Below are 18347 nucleotides of genomic sequence, written 5' to 3'. Positions count from 1 at the left end.
GGCTCCCCCAGCCCCAACATTCTAACTCATTTCAAGGGGACTTGTGGCGACTGTTGCCTCTTTCTGGAAGTTAAAAATGGCGCTGCTCATGCAGTGCATGGAACAGATGCTCCAACGCTGCTTTAGGTTCTGCCAGGACAGGTGGAGTCAGTCCCTAAGATGCCTTCGCAGCTGGCCTTTTAAAGGTTCGGCAGCTCTGAATGGACCACAGCGCGGAATAGCTGGGATACAATTAAAACGTTCCTCAGTTCCCGCTCGAGACAGGGGTTACTTGGAATTCATCTGGGCTCATTTCCTCTACTTCCTTGGTCTCCCTTCTTTCGGCTCCTTTTACTAATTGATTCACATGAAAGGTGATCAGGCCGCAGAAAGTGATAGACACGTGGGCACTCAAACGCAATACTGCAGGGGAATCAATCTGGCATTTTTACCAACGATAAAAATAAAACGTGGTGCTGAGAAACGCCCTGAGGAGGTGAGTGGGCAGAAGGAGCAGAGCCTCTGTGTGCTTCTTTTTCTAATTGGAATTCCCTCGGCTCCTCTAGACAAGCCGCCTGTTACAGGGAGCCTCAGGGACCCTGCAGGGAGCGGCCCCTCGTCCTGCGGCCTGTGGCTGCAGTCTCGAACCCCTCGGGATGATCATCGAGGCCACAGACGGAACCCCGATGGCTCGCCATGACCGCAGACCCGGCTCTGGGAGGCGGCCTGTCGTGGCACACCTCGGCCGACCCCAAAGGAACAGTCACAGGATCGAGGAGGCCTCCCATCTCCTCCCAGGACCCACCCTCATGTGGGGCTGTTGTGGGCTTTGCTGGAGGGCCTTCAGCAACCGAAGGAGGCTGGGACCCGGCCACTCGATCCGCCCGGGGACTCTTGCCAGTTGCCAGGCAGGCAGGCACTTAGCCGCTCCCCCCCTGCACACCTGTCACCAGAAGGCCACTTCCCTAATTTCCGCTGGCTGCCAACAGCTCCGCCCTGCCACTCCCACAACACACATGCACACCCAACACACAACGCAACACACACGTACCTGCATAACACACACACGCACACACGCACGCACGCACACCGCCTGAGCTCGGCCGGTCCCCAGGCTCCGAGATTCTCAAGCTGCTCTGACGCGACCCCTGGCTTCCCCGTGGTGGAATACTGGAGCACAGGCCAGGCACTGGGCCATGGTGTGGCTCCGAGGTCAGCACCGCTGGCCATTGGAAACGAGGCCAGACCCTGCGGTGGTGCCTCGCTTTGGACGGGCAGCTTCTCTCCACATCTACTTGGAAACGTTTCAGTCGACTGCAGGGGTTCCTATTATTTTACATAATCTCTGCCTACTCAGAAGGCAAAAATGGGGCTGCCTCTAGCCTGAGGGCTCCTGAAAATTCCACCCATCAGCAAATACCCCAAACCCCAATTTAGAGAACATTCTGATTTGTTCATCAGGTGCTTACGACTGACATCCGGCTACCGCTTTTGTGTCTGTGCTTGCCTTTGTCAGTATTACCTAATTTTTCTCATCCAGATAATTTATAGACAACCAGGAATCCACGGGGCTTCCCTGGTGGCTCAGACGGTAAAGAATCTGCCTGCAATGTGGGAGACCTAGGTTTGATCCCTGGGTTGGGAAGATCCACTGGAGAGAGGAACGGCTGCCCACTGCGGCATTCTGACCTGGAGAACTCCATGTCGGACACGACTTTCACGTACGCACACAGGATCCGATGGGCTTTCCAGGGGGCACAGTGGGGCAGAGTCCACCCGCCAGTGATGTAAGAGCTGCGCCGGGTCCCATCCCTGGGCCAGGAGGGTCTCCTGGAGAAGGAGACAGCAACCCACGCCAGTGTTCTTGCCTGGGAAACCCCACGGACAGAGGAGCCTGGGGGGCTACGGTCCACGGGGTGGAAAGAGCTGGACACGACTCAGTGACTGAGCACACACACAGGATTTGACTAAAACATTCTTTGTTGGTTTTGTTGCAAGTTTCCTGAAACTCTCCTTAAATTAACTATCTGATGACTGTACGAATAATCACTGCAGAGTCGGTCGAGCTCCCAGAGGCGACGTGTCTTTCATGATTCACTTCTTCCACTTTCCTGGGAGGAAAACGTTGCCCGTGGGGCTTAACCTCTGGTGGCGGTGTAACTGAATTGGGTTTCCTTCCTGGTGTGCAGGGCGTCCTGAGGCCCTTGTTTTATGTCTGCACTGTGTTATTTTGACCCCTTGTTGTGAAGAATCTGCCTGCACTGCAGGAGACCAGGGTTCCATCCCTGGGTTCGGAAGATCCTCTGGAAAAGAGAATGGCAATCCACTCCAGTATTCTTGCCTGGGCAATCCCATGGACAGAAGAGCCTGGCGGGCTACAGTCCGTGGGGCTGGCTGAGAGACCAACACACACATTGAAATCAATTTTCTGTTGATGCAGGAAGGTGTTTTTTTCCCCTGGTGAGAGTGGGCAAGGCAAACACACGCTGGGATGCACACGTATCGTCCTCAGGCTGGCTCTGGAGTCACTGCAGGCCTTGACCTTGGCTGGCAGACCAGAGCTGGGCCAATCTCTCTCTGCCTTAGTTTCTTCACCCGCCCTGGAATCTCCTCCAGAGGTCTGAATCACAGAAAATGCTGGGCAGCATCTGACTCCAAGCAGACCCTCAAGAAATGTTAAAAATCAGTATTATTCTGCCCAGAGTAGCTCTGACGGTATTTTAAAGAGCCAAGTAATATTTAGGAGCGCTTATCAATTGGAATTGTTAATCAGTTTTTTCAGAATGTTATCTAACATGAGGCCCTTCAAATGTTTTACAAACGCTTGTTCCTTGAAATTTTTTAAAATTAAGATTGCTTGTAGCACACACCACGCGCCCGAGGGTGTTGAGTGCTTCTCCACCAGAGAGTCCCAGGCCAGCCCGCTTAGATGGCCACGGTGTCGAGGTCCATCTTCCCTCTGAGGGATGGACAGACTGCTCGCTCTCCACCGTTCCCAGGGCCGCGAGAGCCTCCTCTCAGGCCTCTGCTCCCACGGGGCTGACTCCCTCCTGCTCTCCTGGACGCATCCCAGGGCTCGCTGAGTGCCGGCAGTGCTCAACTAATAATCCCGTACCTTCACACGTCTTGAACTTTCTCACGGCAGCTCACGCCATGCGTCCATCAGGCGAGTCTCGGGGAGACCCTGTTTGATGCAGGGACTTGGCTGGGAGACCATGCCCAGGTTCCCTTCGGGGTGAGGGACACATGGGTGCCAGGGCAGGTGGGCAAGGTGGGACCTTGCCCTCCCAGCAGATGCCACCATGGGCCACAGCTGGAGACTCCCAGACATGCCTGTGCATGGGGATACGTTCTCACAGTGCAGATAAGATCCCTGGATTTGGCACTGAGGCTTCTGTGTCTTCTACCGGTCCCAGGAATGCCTGCAACTTCTCCCGTCTGAGGTGACCCACAGGGACTGCACACACAGCAGCCCCAGCGCACGCCAGGCCCCAGGCAGACCGACGTGCCCACGCTCCTGCTCACAAACCATCCCAGGGGCTCGGCTCCTGCGGAGATGCTCTCCAGGGGGCGACAGTGAGCAGCGACGTTCCAGGAGCGTGACGGAGCATCTCCACTGTCTTTGGGAACCCTTCCTCCTGGGTCTCCCCCAGCCCTGCGGGCAGACGCCACGCAGCCAGCGTTCGCCAGCACCTCCTCGGCCCCGGGTCACTCTCCGCAGGGAGACCGACCAGGCCAGCCAAGACCACCTCTTCTGTGCACACCTTCCTGGTGGTGCACCCCGCACGCTCCCTCAGTGAGTGCACGCCTGGACCCCTGAATACAGCCGCCCCCCGGCGCACGCTCAGGCCCCAGACCCTCTCAGACAACCCACACACCCAGAGGCCGCAGCCCTGCCAGCTGCAGGGAGCCAGCTTCCGCCCAGCTCTCCTCATCCGCCCAGCTCTCCTCATCCGCCCAGAGCCTGGTCCGATCTCTTTTGATCCCTTAATCTCAGAAGAGCCCGTTTCCTCAGAGAGGCTAACCCTGAGCTCCGTCTTCCCACAGCTCTGTCCCACTTCTCTGCGCGCTGCTCATTGGAAAGTGTGCCGTTGGGTCGTTTACTGCTGTTCGAGCCGTGGCCCTCCTCACCCCCCAACGAGCGTGAGCACGGGCTGGACTCAGAGGCCCTCGCGCCTGGAACCGCGCTCGGTGCAGGGAAGGACGACCGGTTAGCACAGGAGGTGAATTCACTTCTCGGTCAGAGTGCTCTGTTTCGCAGACTTCCCGAGACGCAGACTCCCTGATGTAGTCCTGTTTGGCCTCGGTGATGGGTCCCCTTGGTGAGAATCTCCTTCCACGCGGGTCTCGGATCCAGCGATTCCCCACTGAACTTTCATTTCTGACCCCGAGAGTCCAGTCCCTGGGTTCTCCATCAGCTTCCAGCCGTGGACAGCGATAGGAATTTGGAGGAACAGTCCGGCCCCTGTAGTGCACACTTCCAGGTGCCAGCGTCTCAAGGGTGAATGCTCCCTGCCCAGGGCCCGGGGCAGTCAGCCAGGTGTGGAGCTGAGGCCCTGCCGGCGCAGAGACCTTCTGGCCCTGTCATCACTGACGCTCCAAGGGCCAGCTTTCTCCTGGGGCCTCAGTTCTAAGTGCAGACAGGGCCTGAGACCTCAGCCCCGTGCGGGGGCTCACCCAGAGCCCCGGGCCCCTTTCTGGCCCAGATGCCCATGGTGGCCTCTGTGTCACTCCTGCTTGAATGCTGTCCTGGGTGCAGGCCCCGGCACCCTCTCTCCTGCCCTGGAGGTCAGCACTGTGTCTGTAACCAGCTGATGCAGCCTCTTACCTAGCGTGTGTCTGGAAGCCCCAGCCTCGTCTGGACCAGGAGGCCTTCATCTGCGCTCCTCCTCCTCCTCCTGCGCGCGCCGCACTCGCCCTGCATCCCTGGGACTCGGCGTCCTGTGCCCTGCTTCTGCTGCTGCTCAGTCGCTCAGTCGTGTCCGACTCTTTGCGACCCCACGACTATAGCCTCCCTGTCCTTTACCATCTCCCGGAGCTCACTCAGACCCACGTCCATTGAGTCGGTAATGCCATCCAACCATCTCACCCTCTGTCGTCCCCGTCTCCTCCTGCCTTCAATCTGTCCCGGCATCAGGGTCTTTTCCAATGAGTCGGCTCTTCGCATCAGGTGGCTAGCGTTTTGGAGGTTCAGCTTCAGCATCAGTCCTTCCAATGAACATTCAGTTGATTTCCTTTAGGATGGACTCTGGTTTACGGCCTCTGTTCATGCACCTGCTCCTCAGAGTTGCTCCAAAGCACCAGGCATGCTGCCAGGCACCCAGACCGCATATAAATACTGGTTCTTAAATTAAAGAGTGACTTTTAATATTTTGGTCACCAACAGCCGGGTGTGCTGGCTGGCTGCAGCTCCTGCCCTCCCCAGAGGCCAGTTCATGCTTCAGGAGTGAGGGAGCTCCTCCTGCAGCAGAGGGGTGGAAGGGTGGTCATCAGGGGACAAAAAAGAGGGGGCACTTCAGTGGCCTTTAGAAGCCAGTGGTGCCCCCGGAGCTGCGGAGGGCTGCGGGCAGAGGTAGGCCGCGGTTCCCTGGACTGGCCCCCGCGCACGCAGGCCCGCACCTCTGGAAGGGGGTCTGACAACGGTGGCAGCAGCAGTGCGATCTGCCCGCGCTGCTCAGGCCAGACGCGCACCAGCTGCCTCAGGGGTCCCGAAGTTGACGACAGCAGCTGACCGGGGTGAAGTGGGTCCACCTCAAAGCCAGGGGGCCCGGGCGGGAACCACACTGCGTCCATGCGTCCAGACGCCGCCCATCTGTCTGTTCGCACACACTCCTCACTTATCAAAGCACCCCGGGTGCCCTTTCCACCATCAAGTTTTGTTTTTACATTGGTGTGTTTCAAAGAACATTTTAAGGTTTTATAATGTATTCACATAAATGAATTTTTTTTAACCTTGCCTGTCATTAAATCTTGATGTATTTTTTACATTGAAAATAAAAAATAAGATAAACCCTCTAGCACTTGGCACGGGAGCCAGGCTCCCAGACCCGCTCCAGGAAACCCCTCCCAGCCACTTCTCCCCATCCTACCTGCAACAGGTGGGAGCAGAGCCTGGGCGGAGCCTCGGAGCCTGGCGGTGATGGAGACGCCACTGCCTGTCCTCACAGGCGTCTGAGTCTCTGAGAGGCCGTGTGGATGCCCAGGCCTCCAGCCCCCAGGGGTGGCAGGTAGCACCGCTGCCCATGGGAGCTGTGGAGGCCGGGAAGCCTCCAATGGGTTCGGGGGGGTGGGTGTTCCTGACTGCTGAGTGGACGTGCCGGGGCGGCAGGCTCCTTTCAGTGGTGGGGAGGTCAGGGATGAGGCACTGAGGCTGAGGGCATTAGATAGCACAGCCCTTGGCTCGGGGGCCGGTGGGTGTCCTCAGTTTTGCCTTCTGTACAATGGGGCCATGAAATGCCCAGCCTGACCCATCTACTGTTTGTACAGGGCTTGCCATTTGTGTTGGCACAAATGCGATGCGAGCAAGTGTTAAGTAAGAAAATGTCCTGAAATTCCAAGCCAAGTGAAGCCAAGCCCTGGGTGCAGCAAGAGAGTGACCAGGAAAGGCCTCCTTAGGTGATAAAAGGAAGGGCTTCCCACTCCATCCTGCCTTGGGGAACGGTTTCTTTCTTCGCCTCTTACAGCCCTGCCGGAAAGAGCAGGACGTCCTGAGACACGTGGGCTCCTGCAGGAGCGGAGCCGTCCAGCCCTGGGCTGGCGGGGGGTGGGGGTGGGGGGCTGGCCTTTGCCCGAGAGCGGCCTCCTGGCGGGTGGCCTCTACCTCATCTGGCCTCCTCCCCACCGGTGCCCGACTCTGCGGACACCCTGAGCGGGAACCCAGGTCTTGAGGAAAGCCACCTGAGTCTAGGTCATGCGACTGCTCTGCTGGGGGCTCTATTGCCAAGTGAAGATGGGCCAGCCTAGTAAGTTGAAAGTTTGCCGCTTTCTTCCCCTTTCTGGCGGCTTAGAAAAGGAAGCCCAATTAATAACCTGTCTTGGCCACAGTGAACACTTAAAGCAAAGACACAATTGACTTCTGGCCAGAAACTGGTTTTCATTAGTAACTAAATAACAGGAACACAGGGGAGCTGGTAAAAATCTCTCTGGTGTCTCAGACTCGGGGCTGGGGCGGGGCTGGAATTTGGCACATAAGTGGGATGGGAGGGAAGGAAAGAGAGAAAAGAGGCTTTTCCAGAACGAGTACAACACTCACTTTCTGCGTAAAAACCTCTATCGAAGGGCGGTGGTTTTCCAACTTTGGCTAAACATTAATCCCCTGAGGGGTGTGAAAGCCTCTGGTTGACCAGGTCTTACCCCCAGGCCAGTGTGTTCAGTTGCTTTTTTCCCCTAAAGTCAGCAAAGCCAGACACTAAAAGTTACACGCGGTTCTAAAAGCCTAGTGGCCTCGTCCAGGACAAGGGCTGGTCAAATGCCTGCAAGAGACCAGAGATGAATGTTCCTGACTTTGCCACATCGTCTTGGTCGAACCTGCTCAACTCTGACAGCATGGCGTGAGAGTGGTCATGGATGACAGAGGTGGGAACACGTGAACACGGCCGTGTTCCAATAAAACTTTATTTACAGACATGGACAGCGGGCCGGAGTCTGCCCAACCCTCACCCAGAGAAGACAGGGAGGGGCTCTGCTAAACCTCTCCTGCAGCTGCTGCTGCTGCTGCTAAGTCGCTTCAGTCGTGTCCGACTCTGTGTGACCCCATAGACGGCAGCCCACCAGGCTCCCTGGGATTCTCCAGGCAAGAACACTGGAGTGGGTTGCCATTTCCTTCTCCAACGCATGAAAGTGAAAAGTAAAAGTGAAGTCGCTCAGTCATGTCCGACTCTTAGCGACCCCATGGACTGCAGCCTACCAGGGTCCTCCGTCCATGGGATTTGCCAGGCAAGAGTACTGGAGTGGGGTGCCACTGCCTTTTCCGAAACCTCTCCTGAACATCGTCAAACAGGTTTCCTCCTCCCAACACGGGACCCTGCCCTTCGGAAGCCCATTCGGGAAAGCCATGTCAGAACACCCAGCATCGGGGGAGCCCGGCCAGATGATGGGGCCAGAGGGGGCACCCGGGGCTCGTCCTGCTCCTCCATCTACTCTCGTGTATGTTAGAATGTTTTCCAAGATGAAACATTTAGAAGAGAAAGTTTTTTAAAAAAGAGAGAGAAACTCCCTCGTTAGAAGCCACAGGCTGAACCTGGAAAAGACTTTGGAAAAGACTTTGACGCTGGGAGAGATTAGGGGCAGGAGGAGAAGGGGACGACAGAGGATGAGATGGCTGGGTGGCATCACGGACTCGATGGACGTGAGTCTGAGTCAACTCCGGGAGATGGTGATGGACAGGGAGGCCTGGTGTGCTGCGATTCATGGGGTCGCAAAGAATCGGACACAACTGAGCGACTGAACTGAATTGAACCTGGGGGCCATCTGGGCTGGGGCGGGCGCGGTGGGTACTCACAACCAGTACACCCGGGGCGGGCGGGGCAGGGACTCACGACCAGTACACCCAGGGCAGGCGGGGCGGGTGGGGCGGGTACTCACGACCAGTACAGCAGCGTGAGCAGGAAGGGGCAGATGATGAGCGCCTGCAGCACCTGCCAGTCCCGGCACAGGGCGGCCAGCCCGGGCATGAGGAACTGCCCCGCCGTGGTCACGAAGCTTGCCACCATCGTGATCATGAATCGCTTCCCCGGGGGGCACAGCTCTATTCCTGGAACACAGAAGGACGAGAGAGCCATGAGCGCCTGGCCCGTCTGCCCCTCTTCCGGCCAAGATGCTCGCTTCTTAACAGCTGGATGAGCTTGGGTCCCCAGCATGAAGGGTCGCAGGGCGTCTCGGCAGAAGAATACAGGGGTGGAGAGCGGTGGCCCCACAATAGGAGACGCTGCTTCGGACGAAGACTGAGCATGCCATCACTCGCAGCCCCCAGGCCCTCTGCTGCCCTTCCTCTGCCTCTGCCCAGCACCCTCCCCACCTCTGCTCGGGGAGCAGGAAATCCTCCAGGCCCCACCTTCACCAGCCCACTGTGTGTCCCAGTTGCCCCCAGACCCTGAGTTCCAGGCAACCTGCTCACGCGTGAGCCCAAGTCAGGCCAGCCGCACCCAGCCTTTCTTCTGAGCCAGGCAGGAAGCAAACCATGAAGCCGACCGCATCTCCTAAGGGGGGGAGCCCACTGAAGCCCCCCGCCCCCCACTGCCCTTGGACGCCCACTGCCCCCGCCCCCCGCCCTGGGCTTCCCACGCAGCCATCTCAGATGACGGCTCCGCCAGCAGGGGCAGGTCTGATCCACCTTTGAAGCTCCAAAAACATAGGGCCTGCCTTCAGTAAATTTTGGAGCTCCAAAAACAGTGTCTGCCTTCAATAAATGTCAAGGTCATCACAGTCCCTCCTGTTTGCAAGAATCTATGCTCTTAATCTGACCTTGAGTAAAGAAGATGGTCCCCAAAGCTTGGACTGTAGCATCCAAGTGACAGCCGGTGTCCACCCACTGCGTGGACTCCTGTAACAAAGGTCCCCGACACTAGAACATGCGGCTGGGTTTTATACACGTTCCCCTATAGAGCATGCAGTCTGTTTGCTATTCTTCTTCAACAATTTGCAGGATTCCCTAAAGTTTGCTTTTATTTATTTTTTCCAAAAAACAGTGTCGTTCAAATGAAGTTTTAAAAAAGCAGAAGAAAGACCCTCAGGAGATACTCCTTCTCACACCTCTGTCCTCAGATGGTAGGTCAGTGGCTACAGAGCCCCTGCCGGTTGTCCAGAGGTCAGAGCAGAGGTCAGGGTTAAAAAGGTAGCAAGAAGGGAAGCAGATGAGGGGAGAACAGGAGAATCACATTTGGTCACAAGGATGGAATCGGTGCCAACAAGGGTCACGCGATATGCCAGCCAACACCTCCACCAGCTCACACACAGAAGAAACCAGAGTCATCAGTCTCTATCTCCGCCCTGCCGCAGACAAACAGGTCACCCTCACAGCTGTCCGTGGGTGAGAGAAACCTGGCCCTGCTGATAAAGACCCTCTGCCATTTAATGAAGAAACGGGACCGAACAGCCCTCTCCCGGCCTTTTACTGTGACGCTGTAACTTCCAGTGCCCCGCTTAGGTTCAGTGAAGGATTACTTCCTAGCATGGCCTGGGTATTCACCCCAGCCACATTTCTGCACTTAAAAATGAGAAAGAGATCAGGGTCTTTTAGACAAGATTGCCAGGGGCAAGTTCTAGTTTTCACGTACCAAGCAGAGGATGTGTTGCTATGGAAACCAGAACTCAGCATCAGCCAGGGCAAGTGTGATGCTCTGAGGCTCAGCACTGGCTAGGACTGGATGAGAAAATCGAGCACCTGGGCACCCGGCTAACCTACAGACAAAGCCAGAGAGGTAACCACGGCTTCACGACCTGGGGCCCTGCACCCGGCTGGCAGCTTTCCTCTTCCCTGCCTGGCTCTTTTAATTTCACGGTGCACTAAGCAAACATCTGCAGCTGCCGAGGTTCCCCCGGATCCCTTGGGGACGTCTGATCCCACACACCAATTTACGTTACCTGCTGACACAGCCAGGGTCACAGGTAAAGACCCGAACCTGGGTAGAGGTTTGTGGATGACAAAGGCGCTTCGCCCCTCTACCTGCCTGATTCCACAATCTGACTCCGCCCTCTCCCCTCGCTGTGGCCGGCGCGTCTATTAGGTTTACACTGCCAGGGTGCACCTTCTAGAGGGTCTCTCCTTGCTCTCCCTGAGTGGCCCGAGGGAGCCTCTAACTCCTGGCTACCTGAGGCGGAAGCAGCAGCGCCACCTGGGAGCTCGTTAGAGACACAGAGCCGCGGGCTCCGCCCAGACCCGCGGGAGCACGTCTGCACTTTAACTAGATCCCCAGATGCCTCGCGGAGAGGCGCTGGCTCACTTGTTTCCCCCAAACCGTTAAGCATCACCCCCAGCGGGAGACATGTTTTTGCCTCCCAGACACACAGCGACGAGAGCTGAATAAGTAACATCGCTTCCGGACCTCTCCAGGGTTGCTGTTTTGCTACGAATGCTAGCAGAGGTTTTACTTTCCCCCAGGTAGCAAAACGTAGAGCATCCCGGCAGATCCACGGTATTTCAGCCTTCCTGCTGGGGCGGTGGAAAAACACAGCGATCTGATGTAAGGACACGCGGATGACACCTGCAGACAACGACCTTCTGCCTTGACTCACCAGGGCTGCCTTCCAAACTGCTTGAAAGTAACTCTGCTCTGAAGCGTGGCTGTAAAGATTTTTTTTTTTTTAAAGCAATTATCAAAGAACCGCAGGCACTTCGGGTTTGCCATTAATCACATGTTCCTTTTGGATGATGAGAAATCAGCTTTTCTGAGGTGAGGAGGGGAAGGCGTTCTGCAGAGCGTGAGTCCCCGAGTCCCCGCAGCCAGTGCGGGGTGGGGACTTCAGGTGGACGGTTCTCCCGAGAGGCCGGGCCCAGGGCTGCATACGGGCGCTCCTGACCCTCATTCTCTCTTAAATATATTGTAAATAGACTTCCTGTGCCCTTGCTGCAGGAAGGCAGGGGGTCGACGTTTTCCTGAGATCACGCAGTGTTCCCGGCTTCTCTGGAATGAATCTTCGGGGTTTTTCCGGGCGGGGGTCGGCAGTAACACAGGGGTGCGCCTGCGCGGGAGGAGGAGGCGGTGGGCCTGGCAGGGGAGGCGGGGCCCCATGCAGCCCAGGGCGGCGGCGCGAAGTCGCCCGGCCTCTCCGTGCTACCCCCTCCTGGCCCACGAAGTCGGTGACATCTGTCAGCCGCACAGTGACGACGTCTAGCTGCCGCACCAGGCTGTTGTCCCTGCAGACCGCAGGCCCTGGTCGGGCATGGAACGAGAAGTCGGTCAAAGCACAGGGCCCTGCGGAGCGCTCGGCCGTCCCTACGGGGGAGCGAGCCGGACAAGGGCCACCAGGCCTGGTGCAGCCGCTCAGAGGCCATGCGTGCGGATGTGGGTCCTCCACCCTGCGCCCGTCCTCCAGCCGCCTCTTACCAGCCCAGCAGCTCAGGAGCTGCTGGAGAGAAACCACCCAGCGGAGAAGGACGGCGGCCCGGGGAGCAGCTCCGGCCCCCCGCCTGGCCCCCAGCCTTGGGGTCCTGCCGCCTCCCTGGAGCTGGGCTCCTCCCCGCGCCCCACCAAGGGGGGTCGCTCCCTGGCCACTGCCCCCGGACACCTGCGGGCCCCTCTCCTCTCCGTTGCTTCCTGCCGCTCACCGTGCTGGCCCGGAAGGGGACACTCCACTCACTAATTACCACCCGGCTGAGGACACGGGGCCCCCAGAGCCGCGGAAGACAGGCCTGCCACATGTCACTGTGGAGTTCCTTATTATAGCAGGAGCGTCCGAAATTGCCAGTCATGGGGACTCAAATAGCACTCGAGGGCGTGAGCACAGAAGCCTGCGATTATCTTCCCTGCCCCCGGAAAACTTCCTTTTCCTCTCAATTTAGGACCTGCCAACCCAGTGGAATGGTTTAAACTGCCTCCATTTAGGGGAAAAGAGAATAAAAAATATAAAAACATCAATATTTCCTACAAATCACGTTCCAGTGTGTGCCAGACGCGCTGACGCAGACATTTAATGCTCAAATGCGGAAGAACCACACCGCTCAGCCACCAGGCCGCCTGATCTGCAGCGCTGGGCTGAGGCAGGCTCCCCATCCCTGGGGCTGAACGCGTAGGTGGGCATTTTTCACGTATTAAACTCATTCCGTCTGCTCCACTCTCTGATGGAGGTACTGACTTCGTCCTGTTTTTCAGAAGAACACCTGGTTTGTCAAATTTTATGGTGTCCAGCACAGTATCTTACAGAGACTGTTGTTTAAAAGAGTAATTAAGTAAATTACTTTTATCAAGCCACAAAATTGTTATAGTCAGTACACAATGATTTCTTCCTTAAATTCAATTAAGTGTTCGCTATCTGGACTCTCATCAAATATTCAATGACAGACAACATGAACTAAGTCATTTATAACACACATTCCTAGGGTAATATTACAAATGAAGTTTATTTTTTAAAAAGCTTTTTACTTTATATTGGGGTCTAGCGTAAGTGGGCTTCCCAGCTAGTGCTAGTGGTGAAGAACCCTCCTGCCAACGCAGAAGATGTAAGAGGCGTGGGTTCGATCCCTGGGTCAGGAGATCCCCTGGAAAAGGAAATGGCAGCCCTCTCCAGTATTCTCGCCTGGAGAATCCCATGGACGGGGGAGCCTGGCGGGCTACAGTTCACGGGGTCACACAGGGTCAGATGTGTGACTCAGCATGCTCTAGGGTAAGTGCTGATTTTAATATTTGTTTTTCTATCCCTGGGTCGGGAAGATCCGCTGGAGAAGGGATAGGCTACCCACTCCAGTATTCTTGGGCTTCTCTGCTGGCTCAGCTGGTAAAGAATCCACCTGCAATACAGGAGACCCGGGTTCGATCCCTGGGTTGGGAAGATTCCCTGGAGAAGGGAAAGGCTACCCACTGCAGTATTCTGGCCTGGAGAATTCCACGGACTGTATAGTCTATGGGGTCGCAAAGGTAAGACACGACTGAGCAACTTTCACTTTACACAGAGGACCCTAAAGCCCAGGGTGATGAAGCGGCTTGTCCAACATCCCATGCTAAAGAGGGAACCCTAAAGCCCAGGGTGATGAAGCGGCTTGTCCAAGATCCCATGCTAAAGAGGGAACAGAGCAGGAATTGAAGCCAGGTGCCCCCTGCCCCTGCGTGTCTGCCCCTGCTCTGGGCTGCAGGGAGGCCCCCAAGCAGAGCCCCTGGTGGCTCTGGCCTCTCAGCGGGACCCGCTGGGATTTCAGCTCCTGGGGCCGGGCCCACCTGAAGATGCCCACGGCCCTGGGATGGAGCCGGCCCGGGGCTCGGGCGTCTGTCATGTGAGGACAGCTCTTTCTGGCGGGTCCAGCGGCGAAGCCTGTGCTCCCCGCGCCTTAGAGCCCCACAACGGAGCCCGTCAAGGTCACGGGGGCTGAGACGCACCAGTAAACCCACAGAAGCCGGTCTCACCCGGGATCTCAGGAGGCTCACAGAGCCACTCGCTGATCACAGGTGCGGGAGACACCGCCGCAAAGCCAGCTGCGAGGCACGAGCCACAGAGCCCAGTGTCCTTCCCAGATAAAGGATTCTTTCCACCACCTTATGGTTCTTTGAATGAAGATTATAATTACTCAAAAGGAGGGAGAAGGATTTAAGTGCTCACTAGTGTTTCTGCTCAGGGAATGCATCTGTTTAAAACCAGTGGCTGGTGTTCAGTAGTACACACTTAAGCATTTCAATTAATACCGTACCACCAGTTATTTAATAAGAGGAAAATAACCCAAGAGGAGAAGTGACTTGAAACATCAGAACAGGCTCGGGTCCATTGAAATCCCGGCATTTCGGGTCTGCTGAGTGTTTTCAAGCTGAGTGAAGCTGCAGAAACAGAGTGGGCGATTTTCACGTCCAGAACAGAGTTCAGAACCAGCCAGGTCTCCAGCTGCCGGTTCCAGAGTGACATCCTCAGTGCTCACGCTGTTCTGTACCATCCATTCCGTGGGTCGAAGCCACACTTACGGACCGATCATGTTTCCATAATTAGACGAGACATCCAAGCAAACAGAGGCCCCGGAGGCATCAGATGTGGAGCCTCAGAGGAATGTGCCCGAAGAGTGAGTCCTAAGTTAATACGTCCAACCCTGCCCCACATCAGCGGCACACAGCTCCCCGGGAGGATCGCCCAGCTTTTATTTCTCTTCATCAGCATTGCTGGCCTTGGTCCTTTACGAGCTTGACAAGCAATCAGGAAATTAGGGGGTTGGGTTTACGGTAAAGATATCTCAACCTGAGGTCACAGTATGGTTGCTGGTAACAATGAATGTCCTCTGCTCTTTGGCATACTTTTCCTAAATAGGGAAGAATTCTTAGCAAGGTAGTCTTTCTAAACAAGTTCTTCCTTTTTTATTTTTCTCTTCTTCTTACCTTCCCACTTCTCTTCTGTCTACATTTTTAAAACGATTTTTTAAAATGTAGACCATGTTTAAAGTCTTTATTGAACTTATTGAATACATTTAAGATTCAATACTGTGTTTCTAACACGTTCCCGGCTGATGCAGGAGCTGCTGGCTCAGGGAGCACACTTGAAAGCCCAGCGTTCTGAACCCTGGAGGGAGAGGCGTGCGCATCTTAACCCTGAGATTAAGTGCGGTCCCCTTTGCAGCATTTTGCTGGGACAAATATCAACAACCTCAGATATGCAAATGATACCTCTCTAATGGCAGAAAGCAAAGAGAGACTAAGGAGCCTCTTGATAAGGCTGAAAGAGGAGAGTGGAAAAGCTGGCTTGAAACTCAGGATTCAAAACCCTAAGATCATGGCGTCCAGTCCCATCACTTCATGGCAAATACATGGGGAAAAAGTTTAAACAGAGACAGATTCTCTTTTCTTGGACTCCAAAATCACTGCAGATGGTGATTGCAGCCACGAAATTAAAAGACACTTGCTTCTTGGAAGGAAAGCTATGACAAACCTGGAGAGCATACTAAAAAGCAGAGACATCACTTTGCCGACAAAGGTCTGTATAGTTATCTAAAGCTATGGTTTCTCTAATAGTCTCATACAGATGTGAGAGTTGGATCATAAAGAAGGCTGAGTGCCGAAGAACGGATGCTTTCCAATCGCGGTGCTAGAGAAGACTCTTGAGAGTCCCTTGGATGGCAAGGAGATCCAACCAGTCCATCCGAAAGGAAATCAACACTGAATACCCGTTGGAAGGACTGATGCTGAAGCTGAAGCTCCAATACTTTGGCCACCTATGCGAGTAGCTGGCTCATTGGAAAAGGCCCTGATGCTGGGAAAGCTTGAAGGCAGGAGGAAAAGGGGGCAACAGAGGATGAGATGGCTGGATGGTGTCACCGACTCGATGGACGTGAGTCTGCGCACACTCCCGGAGATGGGGAAGGTCAGGGAAGCCGGGTATGCTGCCGGCCATCCATGTGCCGGGCTGCAGTTCGTGGGGCTGCAGAGAGGTGGACACGACTCCGCGACTAAACAACAACAAACAGCAAAGCCGCAGCCCTGGCACACCGAAGGCAACGCAGACCAGGCTGCACACAGCTTCAGCACCAGGCGGCCTGCGGGCCTCGCGGAGGCGGGATGCTTGCTTGTTCGCATCACCATACATGTGATTTTTTTTTCCCATTGAAGAAAAGAGTTCTCCCAGTATCCCAAGGGCAAGGCAGGCAGAGGCATAAAAGACCTGGAGTTGCAAAGAAGTTCAACTGTCAGCCTATTTCAGATGAAAGGAAGCTCAGAGAACACCCAGCAGGGTGGGCGGAGTCGAATGCCAGGCAGGTAAGAAACGTGGAAAGCTGGCCCGGTGTGAGGGGGGCCTGTGGTAAATCGCAGCTTTCCCGCTTCGTTCAAAGGCCTTTAAATTCAATTAGGAAATAAATTGCTGTCTGGGTCCCTGGGAACACAGCTGGGCTGGGTCTGCCGCGTGCTGCCAGCCAGCTGGAGTCATTCACGGGGAAAGTCAGGTTGCAGAGGTTGTGTGAGCAACCAGCCCGCTCCCGTCCGGCCCCTCTTCACGTCCAGCACTGCATCTGGGACTGAGCAGATGCTCAGGAAATGCTGAGATAAAACCACAAAACGAAGGAGGCGCACGTTTCCACGGGAGCCCAAGATCTGGTACACCAGGGCCTGCAGCGTCTACTGAGCCCCTTCCCACGTGGGCAGGAAGGTGCTATAGATGCAAGGACCCCTGACCACAGAGGAGCTGGCAGCCTACCCTCTAGCTACCCCACGGCTCCCAGCGGGTATCGGCTACCCGAGGCAGCGCCTTCAGGGGCTGCAGCCAGGATGTGGAGGGCAGCGTTCACCGCCGACCCAGGCCTGCCCCGCCAGCACGGCCGCAGACGGGCCGGAAGGCTCACGGGACAGAATGTCCAGCCACCCCAAGGTGCCAGGACAGCTGTGTGGCCCTCATTTCCACCACAACTAAAATCCAAGTCAGCCTCCTGCTAACCAGGGTCCTGCCCCGGTTTTATAAAAACGAAGCCAGCGTTCCTTTACCTGCCCTCCTCTCCCTGACGTGTGGTCCTGGCACCAGGTCCTGCGGAGACGCTGACCATCCCTTGCCAGGCGCACCGGCTTCCCAAGCCCCAGGCCCAGTCCTCTGGGGCCAAGCCTCAGCTTTTCCAGCTCATGACCTTGGGGGACACCTGCCACGAGGCCAGCCCCCGTCTGCAGGCCTGAGATTACACAGGCCTTATCTGCGAGTCCTCCTCCCGGCCACTCCTTCCCCACGGGAACAGCGTTGTCCAGGACAGATGGCGGTGGGGGGAGCAAGTGAGGACATGGGTGGACTCTCCACCCTCCAGACCAGCCTGGTGGCCTGGAGCTGGGTGCCCAACACGCTCACGCTACCAGTGCGAAGGCTCAGGATGCGCTGGCCGGCCCAGTGACCGAAGCGGCCTCCCAGCGCCTTCCCCAGCGCCCGGCGCAGCGCCTCCAACTAACAGCGACTCCGGGATGTGGCCCAATAGCCCCAGGGCACCGGGGGCTGCTCCCAAACACCCCCTTAGTTCCAGGTAACCGCGAAACAAACCAACCTCTGGAAAAGCTTCTACCTGCTGTGAAAGTTGGGGACTTTTCAAAGAACGGCAACTTCTCAAGAGCCGAGAATTCTACCTGCAGCTTGAGGAAGGGCCTTTCTAAGTGATCCATTGTTTAAAGGTGAGGAAGGTTTCCCAGGGCCCAGATGAAAAGAGAAGAGACACCTCTCACAGCAGATGCAGGCCTCAGGCACACAGATGGGCCTCGGGGAAAGGACAGCCCCAGGATGGGAGGGTGGGAGAGGTCCTGTCTGTGGGTTTGATGGGATCCACCCAGAAGGGACACATTTAGTATTTTTAAAGGCAGCAGGGAGGCACTGTAGATTCTATGTAAATTTTTTTAAAGTTTAATAAAAGGTTTTGTTTCTCTTTTGGTGGCACTGGGTCTTCGCTGTTGCACATGGGCTTTCTCCAGCGGTGGCGAGCGCTGGTCCCCTCTAGCTGCAGGTGCAAGGGTTCTCGTGGAGCGTGAGCTCCAGGGCCCGCGGGCTTCAGCAGCCTCGGGCAAGGTGCTCTGCAGTGGGTGGGGTCTTCCCAGCTTAAGGACTGAACCCATCTCCTCTGCATTACAAGGTGGATTCTCAACCACTGGACACCAGGGGAGCCTGACTCTCAGCAATCCTACTTAACAGAGCAGCGTCTTCCAACCACGTTCCTTCTTCAAGGACAACAGTGAACGGCCAGGAGCCCCATCTTTCACACTCTCTGTGAGCACAGGGCCACACACACA

At 56.1% G+C, this 18347-nt stretch overlaps 1 protein-coding gene across 4 annotated transcripts in view; it reads right to left on the bottom strand.

Moving 5' to 3' along the window:
• Nucleotides 1-18347, bottom strand: part of SLC22A23 (solute carrier family 22 member 23) — a 127507-nt gene that overhangs the window by 23391 nt on the left and 85769 nt on the right. For all 4 annotated transcript variants that reach the window (XR_011146530.1, XM_068994079.1, XM_068994080.1 and 1 more), the window contains exon 4: nucleotides 8563-8731. Coding sequence is in view for 3 of the 4 variants with exons in the window: in XM_068994079.1 (XP_068850180.1) it covers nucleotides 8563-8731 (169 nt within the window). In the remaining variant the exon portion in view is untranslated. The remainder of the gene's footprint in view (nucleotides 1-8562; nucleotides 8732-18347) is intronic.

This window comes from Capricornis sumatraensis, chromosome 22 (assembly GCF_032405125.1).
Source record: "Capricornis sumatraensis isolate serow.1 chromosome 22, serow.2, whole genome shotgun sequence".
In the NCBI taxonomy this organism is placed as follows: Eukaryota; Metazoa; Chordata; class Mammalia; order Artiodactyla; family Bovidae; genus Capricornis; species Capricornis sumatraensis.
The sequence above is the reverse complement of the archived record's forward strand: the minus strand, read 5'-3'. Positions and strand labels throughout refer to the sequence as shown.